Source organism: Sander lucioperca, chromosome 14 (assembly GCF_008315115.2).
Source record: "Sander lucioperca isolate FBNREF2018 chromosome 14, SLUC_FBN_1.2, whole genome shotgun sequence".
Lineage (NCBI taxonomy): Eukaryota > Metazoa > Chordata > Actinopteri > Perciformes > Percidae > Sander > Sander lucioperca.
The window spans coordinates 23,252,441-23,263,336 of NC_050186.1; the positions used below are offsets into that span (position 1 = coordinate 23,252,441).

A 10,896-nucleotide genomic window follows, 5' to 3' on the forward strand; every position below is an offset into this window, starting at 1 on the left:
AAATGTGACTCTATGTGACGATTAAAAGGGCACTACACCAATTTTACACACGAAGATCAGTTTATCATCATGGTTAGAAGTTGTACGTCTTCTGTGGCTCTGGATAGAGATATTTTTTAAAGTCTGCAAAAATATTCCTAATTATCAAATATATTACAGGGCTCAACGCTAACTTTTGAAAGTGGCTGCCGGCTTGGCAACCATGCATCAGCTTTTGGTTGCCGGAATTGACAATACATTTGCCATGTTTTAAACTACCTATATTTGGAGATATTCATTTCTTATGTAACTATACCACACATTTTAATAATGAAACAATGAGATAATGGCTTGCAATATAATTTTCCATCCCTTTCAAATAGGTGTGCAACGGATCACAAAACTCACGGATTGGATCACTGTTTTGAGTCAAGGATGGGATACATTTTTGGATCAGCACAAAAAAGGAGGGGATTTAAATGATTATTAAAAATGTAATAACAATAACATTTAACAATAATTACTTCTTTCACCAGGAAATTGCTGTTAAAAAAAAAAAAAAAAACGGTATTTTACAATAACTTTGAATGCACCACGAGGTTTACCAGTTTACCAGTAAACGCAACATTTAGTATGTTGTTTTTCAGACAACAGCAGTGATCAGTGCTAGTATGTGTCTTTTAGCTCAAAGCTTTAGCGGTAGACTGTTGTACATCCCGCTGTTGGAATTCTCTACAGTGAAATACAGCCACACTTTACACCGTTTATCTGTCAGCATTTTAACCATGTTTAATCCAGCTACTACTGTAGCTAATGGTAGGCTAACGTTACATAACATGTAACATGTTATTAGTGTTTACTGGCATGACATGCAGCGATGTTTCTGTTGCCTCTAACGTGGGTTTCGGAGCATCAGAGAGCAGCGCAGACATTTAAGTGGCACCCTAATGAGGCACTGAAATCCGCGTTGCTATTTCGTCCGGTAGATACCGGGCACCGGTGCCATATTATCACCGGATTTTAACATGCGTGGTTAACGTGAACAGAAAATTGTGTTGCCTGTATTTTTTCACGGCAAACACGTGTGTGTGGAAAGCAGTCGCACAACAGCTGAAATGTTGTGTTGCGCACTAATGTAGTGTTTAAAATGTACAGAGATAACCAAATAAAATATTGACTTCTTTTGAAATTAATTTTCCAGTTTTGTAAGTTTTGATTTTGTTTTTATATACAAATATTGAACAGGTAGTTGCCAAAGGGGGCAACCAGAGACCACAAAACGGTTGCCAATTGACTCAATATGGGCAACCGTTACTGTTGAGCCCTGTATTAAAAATTCCCCACTTGCCCAATACTGGGGAGTTTTTTTCTTCCTCCAAGCTCGGGTCCTTTACCAGAGGCCTGGGATCCTGAGGGTTCTGCAGAGAATCTTAGCTGTTCCTGGGACTGCGCTCTTCTTGTCAGAGATCTCAGATGTTGTTACTGAGAAACAGGGGCGGTTCTACATTGAATTACACCCCGGGGCGAGACCCCCTTCGAGCGCCCCCCCACACACTTAAGAGAATCCAGTTATTTAACTATTGCAATTACAACAGGAAACACACTTTTTAAGGTGCACAATCTCCACCTCCAACATTGCCAAAAGACAATGAACACAATTCTGCACAAAATATGTCTAGGTTATCAGAACTTAAAATAAATATACACTATATACATAAATGTGCCAAAAATATATACAATCATAAAAAAATTTGACAAGAGCAGAGAGCAACAATAATATAAAATATTATAATATACAAATAAAATAAAGAAATATTCTCAATAGCACAAATCCTTCATTACACAAATGTGAAGACACACTAAAGAGAATCTAATTATTACACTATAGCACTAAGAACAGAAAACACAAACTATAACTAAAACCTGACCTTTATGGCCTTCCTTGATGCAAAATCATCAATGATGTTATCTATGAAATCTGCTCCCCTATTGAGTGATTGATATTGATGACGGCAAGGCCAGTGATCCGTTCCTAGGACATGGTTGACCTCAGGTATGACTTGATCAACTTTAATTTGGAAAAGCTCCTCTCTGCTTGAGCCACAGTGACTGACAGGGACGGACTGGGACCAAATATCGGCCCTGGCATTTTGGCCCAGACCGGCCTAATACATAAGATCACAAATACCACCCGTCCTTGCGCTCCCCTGAATATGTATAGCAACTCCTACTCCTTAAAACTACTAACACCATGTAATGAGTAAACAAGAATCAGTGAGAGTTGACACATTAAATACTTCAAAAGAGTGCCATTTATTAATACAATAAAACGGTATACTCCTCATGAATCATAAAACAAGCTCTCTCTCTCTCTCTCTCTCTCTATATATATATATATATATAATCATTTCAAGAGGCCCTGTGCTTTAATTTGAAGAGGTATATCATGATTGCATTGTCTGCCAGATAGAAAAGCTACAATTCTCGTTAAGAAAGTTTGCATTATGTGCAACGTTTATATAGGCTACTAATGCAATCATACAGTAAAGCATGCCTACGTCTTTTATTGTTGTAGTGTTATCATCAACAGTTTGTCCACCACTCAGTTTTTGGCTCAGTTTTATCAAGGGGCAAAGTGTTTTAAGGGGAGTTGTGCTTACCGCAGGTTCTACCCTCACTCCCTCATCTCTGTCCCTCTCCTCCTGAGTCTCCTCCTCACTGTGCATGCCACTGCCGCCGACACCGACACCACCACCACTATCATCAGCCACGGAAGCTGATGAAGGTCCTGCTACTGCCGAAACTGTCTTTTCGCTTTTTTCTTTTATTTGAGCCGCTTGGGTAACTTTGTTTCATTTTCGCGTTAAGACCATTGCCAAAAAAGAAAGGTTTAGACTCGTCTTGCCCCATCTCTGTGTACTTCCCAGTTGTCCTGTAACCGTGTGTTTATCTTTCGCGCCCGCACCATTACGGACTAGTCCATTTCATTGTGAAAGTAGGGGGTGCAAGCAGGGCATCTGCAGCTGCAGGGGGCGCCGATTTGCCAATTCCCCACACAGTGAAATAGTAGATAACAGAAAACCTCTTCGCGGCGCAGAGGATTATTTTTATTTATTTTTTTAAGTTCTCGTGCCGCCCACCATGTGACATGAAAAAAATGCCGCCCCGGGCGACTGCCCGGTTCGCCCGTGCCAAAAAACGCCATTGCTGAGAAACCTAGTTTGGGGGTTACAGCCCCCGGTGCTCTGATTACCACTGGAACCACTGTTGCCTTCACTTTCTACATCTTTTCTAGCTCCTCTCTAAACCCTTAGTATTTTCATAGCTTCCTGTGTTCCTTCTTATTGATGTTGCTGTCACTTGGGATTGCTACATTTATCACAACTGCCTTCTTCTGCTGTTTGTCAACCACCGTGATGTCTGGTGAGTTAGCCATCACCATAGTCATATCAGTCTGGATCTTGAAGTCCCACATGATCTTAGCTCTGTTATTCTCAGCCAACTTTAGAAGTGCCTCCCACTTTGACCTTGGGACTTCCAGCCCATACTCAGCACAGATGTTCCTGTACACTATGCCAGCCACTTGGTTATGGCGCTTAATGTAGCCGTACCTGCCTGCATTTCACAGCCCACTGTTATGTTATGGACTGTCTCAGGGGCATCCTTACACAACCTGCCAATTAACAGTGCACTATTGACACAGATGTCCTTGTACGTGCTGACGTTTACGGTAAGCGTATTGTCTCATTTCCGGTGCTCCCGTCTCATGGACGCTACTTTGCTGTTCCAGCAAAAACTTACTCAACTCTGCTTTATTGTTTAATTTAGCAGCTAAGTGCCTGGATTGAATTTAAATTACACTAGTTATACTCAAGCACTTATAGTTTTCTTCTCTTACAGCGACTGCCTCGCTGATCTCACAATTGTTAAAACGCTGTTAGCTACTTTAGCTTAGCCATTAGCAATGGCTAATTCCTCTCCCTCTCCTGCTCTCTCTTGCTCAGTGTGTCAGATGTTTAGCTATTCCTCTGCCTCCTTTAGTGATAAAGATATATGTAATAAATGTAGTATATTCACTGCTCTGGAGGCAAGGCTTAGTGAGTTTGAGGCACGGCTCTGCACCATGGAATCAAAATCATATGCTTCCGTAGCTAGCCAGCGCTCCGTAGCTGGTGCGGCTCAACATACCGTAGCTTCTGTTAGCAGTCCCCCGGCAGGCCCCGAGCAGCCGGGCGAGTGGGTGACTGTCCGAAGGAAGCGTTAGCTTTTAAACCAGGGAGCACACATGGCGGCGGTCGCTCTAACCACCAACATCTTCGCCTTTCTAACAGTTTCTCCCCACTCAGTGATACACCCCCTGAGAAGCCAACTCGGTTATTGGGAGCATATACTGCGGAACGTGAAGTTGGCGGCTCCAGCGGCTGCGGTCGTGTGTGTCCCTGGGGCCAGAGCGGGCGATGGGGAATCCTATCTAAAGGATATAAAGATAACCGTAAATACAGTAAGATCATACTTCATGTAGGTGGTAATGATACCCGATTACGCAAATCAGAGATCACTAAAATTAATGTTAAGTCACTTTGTGCATATGCAAAGACAATGTCGGACTCAGTAGTTTTCTCTGGACCCCTGCCAAACCTGATCAGCGATGACATTGCTGCATTGTCAGGGTGGTGCCCAGCTATGATGTGGGCTACGTAGATAACTGGAGGGCGTTCTGGGGAAAGCCTGGTCTGATTAGGAGAGACGCAATCATCCCACTTTGGACGGAGCCGCTCTCATATCAACAAATCTGACCGAGTCTATTATCGGTCATAAACCATGACAACCCAAGGTTGAAATCAGTAATCAGAGGTGCAGTGCTACGTGCTTCTCTGTGCTTCCGTTGAAGCAGTCGCCCACTCATAGTTCCATAACCACGGTGTCTGTCCCCCGACACAGATCGGTTAAATCAAAGGTAAAAAAAGAGGAGTTATACTTAACATCCTAACTGGAATTAAATCTACCACTGCAATGATAGAACAGACAGAACTCTGTCTTCTAAAGCAGTACTAGTAAACAATCTGATATCAGATAATCAAATTGATCTATTCTGTCTTACTAAAACATGGCTATGCAATGAAGAATATGTTAGTCTAAATGAATCCACTCCTCCCAGTCATATTAATACTCAAATTCCACGAGGCTCTGGCCGAGGAGGGGGAGTTGCAGCCATCTTTGATTCAAGCCTGTTAATTAATCCTAAACCTAAACTAAATTATAACTCGTTTGAAAGCCTTGTTCTTAATCTTCAACATCCAACATGGAAAACATTAAAGCCAATTATATTTGTTGTTGTTTACCGAGCTCCAGGTCCATATTCTGAATTTGTATCTGAATTCTCTGAGTTTTTATCATACGTAGTCCTTAAATCAGACAAAGTACTTATTGTAGGTGATTTTAACATCCATGTGGACATTGACAACGATAGCCTTAGTATTGCTTTCAACTTACTACTAGATTCAATTGGTTTCAGTCAGAGTGTGCATAAGGTCACTCACTGTTACAACCACACCCTCGACCTTGAATATGGCATCGAAATTGAAGATTTAATAGTATTTCCGCTGAATCCTTTATTATCAGACCATTCTCTAATAACTTCTGAATTCTTACTACCCAACTATACGAAATTAAATAAATGCTTCTACACTAGATGCTATAGCTAAATTTAAGGAAGATATTCCAACAGCATTTAATTCAATGCCGTTCCTTAATATAACAGAGGACTCTTATGTTAATTTTAGTCCCTCCCAAATTGATAATTTTGTAGACGGTGCTACGGCCTCGCTACGGACTCTGTTGCTCCTCTCAAAAAGAAGATGATGAAGCAAAGGAAACTAGCACCTTGGTATAACTCGCAAACTCGCAAATTAAAACAGAAGATTTGGCAAATTTTTAATGGGCGCAACCCACATACTCAGCGCTGCTGTTCATCCCACAAATGCATGTTCCTTACAAATGGGGCACCATTTGAAAGGGAACTAAACAGGCTTTCCAACGGTATAAGATTGATTGCCAAAAAGCATTGTTACCGCAGAGAAATAATCTACCAAACACAAATTTCCTTACTTTTTGTGCTAAGTTTGTAATCAAATAGAGGGAGGCAGGCCAGTACAGCCTGATCCGGTTGGGGAGAGTTCTAGCCCGACAAGGCTCCTCTTCTTAACCTGTCTCTCTTAATTATGCTGTTATAGTTTTAGACTGCCGGGGGACTTCCTTTGACACGCTGAGCTTCTCTCTCCTCTCTCTTTCTATTTGTGTGCATCCATGTCCCAGAAATGCTTGTTACTAAACTAGCTCTAGGGAGCTTATTCCCCGGAGTCCTTATGTTTTTTTTTTTCGCCCAGCATGTTTCCTTGGATTAGGGTGGCACCAAAATCATGGTTGCAGCTGTCGCCGTGGTCCTGCGGCACGCCCTGCTATGCCCTGTTACACCCTGCTACGTCCTGCTTCGTCCTGCTATGCTCTGCTATGTCCTGCTATGCCATGAACTACTACAACTACTATTTCTAGTCACTGTTTCATTATCTTTTATTGTGACCGTTATTGCCACTATTCATCACACCCCCAACCGGCACCTTCAGACACCGCCTACCAAGAGCCTGGGTCTGTCCGAGGTTTCTTTCTAAAAGGGAGTTTTTCCTCGCCACTGTCGCACTAAATGCTTGCTCTTGGGGGAATTACTAGAATTGTTGGGTCCTTGCATATTATAGAGTGTGGTCTAGACCTACTCTATCTGTAAAGTGTCTTGACATAACTCTTGTTATGATTTGATACTATAAATACAATTGAATTGAATTGAATGTGGTCCTGTCTGGTAAGGTATTTCCCTGACCTCTATTGATCTTGTGCTAAGCGCCTGTTCTTGTGCGGCCATGATTACTGCCTCTGTGGTGCTATCTTTCAGACCAGCCTTTTCCTGGTATGATTTTTTGATATCAGCCTTCTTCTTCTATCTGTCGGTGATACATGCCATGCAGGGGTTTGTCCTGCCATGATGGTTCCTCCTCTCCTCCTGCCTCCTTATCATTGGGTTTCTGCTGCCTGAGATATTCACTTAACAAGTCATTACTTGAGACCATCTTCCCAATGTACTCCTGGATATTAGTTTTTTCATCCTGCAGAGTTGATTTCAGTTTATAAAGAGAACTCTCAACCAGGTGAGCTACCAGGATGTCCTGCATTTGTTTTTTTTTAAACGGAAATTATGCAGGGCTCGACAGTGCGAGCGTTTCACTCGCATTTGCGACTAAAAAATGGATGTGTGAACTGTTAAATCTATTTAGGGGCACGTGTACAAATAGTTTTAATTTGTTGCCTTTCTGTCTTTGTTACTGGAGCACATGATATAATGTTAGCGTGTCTCGTTATTATATTATATTGAAGTGAATCTGCAACTGCAGAAAGCGTTGTCTGCGTGGGGTTTTGAAAAGTGTACACAGTTGCGACCGCTTTAACAGCTTTGCTATCCCTGTTAACTGAATAAGCTGCAGAGACGACGTCGTCTTGCTCCATGTCTCTGCTCCTCTCCGTTCATGTAGCGGCAGTGAAACTGTGTTTCACACTTTGATGGTTATACTGCAATTAGTACGCGGTTCACAGGGTGTAGGGGTAGTCCGTTACACCATCACTAACAATGTATTGATCAATAGAAAATGCATTTCAAAATAGACATTACAGTTCATACCATTTTGTATTAACACTAACCTAGCTCTGGGGAGCTTATTCCCCTGAGTCCTTTATGTTTTTTTTTTCGCCCAGCATGTTTCCTTCGAGGTTTCTTCCTAAAAGGGAGTTTTTCCTCGCCACTGTCGCACTAAATGCTTGCTCTTGGGGGAATTACTAGAATTGTTGGGTCCTTGTATATTATAGAGTGTGGTCTAGACCTATAAGACCTATCTAGACCTGTAAAGTGTCTTGAGATAACTCTTGTTATGATTTGATACTAAAAATAAAATTGAATTGAATTGAATTGTATTCATAACACGGATTCAGTAGCTATGTTTCCATCCACACTATTACAACTTGTGCAATATTTATCATTTGTTGGTAGATGGCATGATCCATTTCGTCTAGCAAAACTTTGTTCGCAAAAGTTAGCTTGAATGTTGTGCGATTCAGTGCGAAAATAAATGGAAACCTTAAAATGTCTAAAATCTATTCGATATACCAATTTGATCGCAAAACAGCATGTGACGTCATTATGCACAGGATTTTATTCGCTTTAAAGCCATTGGATGGAAACACACTTTCACCAGCTTTATTCGCATGAGTTTTTTTTACCGAACTTCAGATAATTCGATTGACAAGTGGATGGAAACTTAGCTAGTGGGGCACTTGAAAAAACTTCCTCAAAACACCTTCATTTTTTTGTGCTCCGACAGTCTGCATTACAAAGAAAACAAATAATTCATACGATAAAAAACAAAGCAAACTAGAAATGCAAGCAGTTATGACGGGGTCCAAGCCTCCCCGGTGCGAGTCGCCCCCCGACGACCCATGGAGCATGTGAAAGTGAAACCCAAGGCGTGACGGTGGGGAGGCAAACGTCAGGAAATATCACGAGGTGTGCTCGAGCTGCAAAGTCTGTAGTACAGTTATTATTACATGCATTGAGTTATTGACCAAACACATCTACAGTGATTATAGCGCCTTCTAATGGTCAATCTTCGCCAAATTTGATACAGAGCCTCGTCATTTTGTTTGTTCGTAAATTAAGAAAATTGTAATAATAATCTTAGCGATTACAATAGGGTTCCCAGCTCCGCTGGTACTGGGAACCGCGTTGCCTTGCATACGCCGGTTCCCAGCTCCCTCGGGCTTGGACCCCCTAAGTAGCGATGAACGGGCCCTCGCCCCTCCCAGCACGTTGGGGGTTATGCCTCAGTGGAGCATGGGGAAAAACTGTGCCAAGTTTAGTCTAATTCAGAATAACTGTTGCCAAGATAGGCAACAGTTCCTGTTTTGACTGCCACGTACAGGAAGTTGTTCCTCTACAACTTGCGCATTTTTTAGATTATCAAAATTCTTTTGATAACTTTTTGTCATGAGGGTCCACAGATTCTACATGCAAAGTTCCGTGCAGATCAGACTGACTGACTCTTTATGTTTTTATTATCTAATTTCTCATCTACCTTCATTGTCTTCATGGTGCTTCTAGTGCTGAAACTAGCAACTATTAAATTATTGATTAATCTGTCACATTTTTTTTTTAAACTGAGCTATTATTTTTTTAATTTAATAAAATGTCTAACAATTGTAAAAAATAAAATAAATAAATACATAAATAAGACCATTAAAATTTCCAAGATCCCAATGAATACAAAGGTTCTCCAAAACCGAAATATATTAGCCTATAATCAAAATGATTAACAGAGAAAAGCAGCAAATCCTCACAGTGGAGAAAAACCAGAGAATATTTTAGCTTATGCTGTAACAACACAATTTGCCATATTTGAGATAAAGGTTATTTCAATAGGACGTTTCATGTTTAACTGAAATTGTATGTCTAATTTACTAAAGTGAACGACAAACTATGTCGTTGTTTAGAGGTGGTCTTAAAATAATGTCTATAATGTTTCTCATGAAGGATGTTAAAATGGACGCTGACTGAGCAGTGGATGTTGTTGCTGCCTTCGTTGTGTTTCAGGCAGAGAGCTGTTATGTAATAGATAATAGATCCATCCTGACCGCATCATCCTCATACAAAGCTGAGCTGTCTGTGGGCCACATTATACCATTACAACCAACACACACGTATCTCCATCCCAGAAACAGCCATTTTGGAACAGAGCTGCTCTGTTCGGGCTGATTTTCGCTGTAGTCATTCATTCCTTTTAACATCTGTAACATTTGATCTATTCTATTACAGTGATTTACGAACGCTAGCAATCGTCAAAAGAGAACATTTTATCTGTTTTGAGTAGCTTTAGGCCTATAGGCTATGTCAAGTGATCCCATTTATAGTTATTTTTGAGGTGCAATACCCTACCACCAAACTTATGAATGAGCCCGTAGGCTAATACGTTTTAACATCCTGTTATGTCATACACACAATGGCCGTTTTTTCACTATTATTATTATTTTATTTTTACACAAATTGAAGCTACTAACTGTAGGCCTATGGGTATCTGAGGTGCAAGCATAAATATATTATTTAAAACAACATCAAATATACTGTATTAATGCAAGACAAACAGTAGTAGGCCTACTTCAAACAAATTATAGAATAATAGAATATTAATAACATGGCGGGTCATCCACCTACCGCATCTCCGTCCTTCATGATGATCTTCTTGACTAGCACCACCTGGCCAGGTCCCGAAGGTGGCTCCCCCGGCATCTCTTCACACCTGCCGCTGGTCACAAAGCATCCATGCCGCGTAGATATCCGCGGTTCTCTGGGTTCTTCCAGGGTGCCTCCTTAGGTAGCCCGGGGCTAAACCAAGCTATAATAATAATAATAATAATACTAATAAGATAATAAATACCCTATATGATGACAATAAAACTATAAACCGTGTTGAGATAGCGTTAACTCATTAAAAACGCCATATGCCTCCCGTCAGATCCGCCGTCAGGTCAGATCGACCGACAGTCTGCAGCTCGCCTGGTAAAGTCAGACCGACGTCAAGTTAAACAAAACCAAGACAGGGTTTCCGGTTTGGGTTGATTTTTTTTTTTTTTTTTTAGATCAAAAGCTTACTTTGTTGTACAAGCTTAATATAACTGTTATTTTTGACCAATTTGACCAAATCTCAGACCAACGTCTAGTTAAACAGAACAAAGACAGGGTTTCCGGTATGGGTTGAGTATTTTTTTTTTTTTAGATCAAAAGGTGACTTTCTTTTACATGCTTAATAATAACAGTTATTTTGA

At 41.0% G+C, this 10,896-nt stretch overlaps 1 protein-coding gene across 2 annotated transcripts in view; it reads right to left on the reverse strand.

Moving 5' to 3' along the window:
- The window catches only part of LOC116034732 (hippocampus abundant transcript 1 protein-like), a 43,655-nt gene extending 33,007 nt beyond the window's left edge, over positions 1-10,648 (reverse strand). The window contains exons 1-2 of one of the 2 annotated variants that reach the window (XM_031277446.2): positions 10,561-10,648; positions 10,286-10,466 (exon numbers count right to left, since the gene is read on the reverse strand). In XM_031277446.2, coding sequence (XP_031133306.1) covers positions 10,286-10,360 — 75 coding nt within the window. In that variant the 5' untranslated portion in view covers positions 10,361-10,466; positions 10,561-10,648. Of the gene's footprint in view, positions 1-10,285 lie in introns of both variants that reach the window. The other variant, XM_035991387.1, reaches the window with a different exon arrangement.
- Positions 10,649-10,896: the final 248 nt, after the last annotated feature.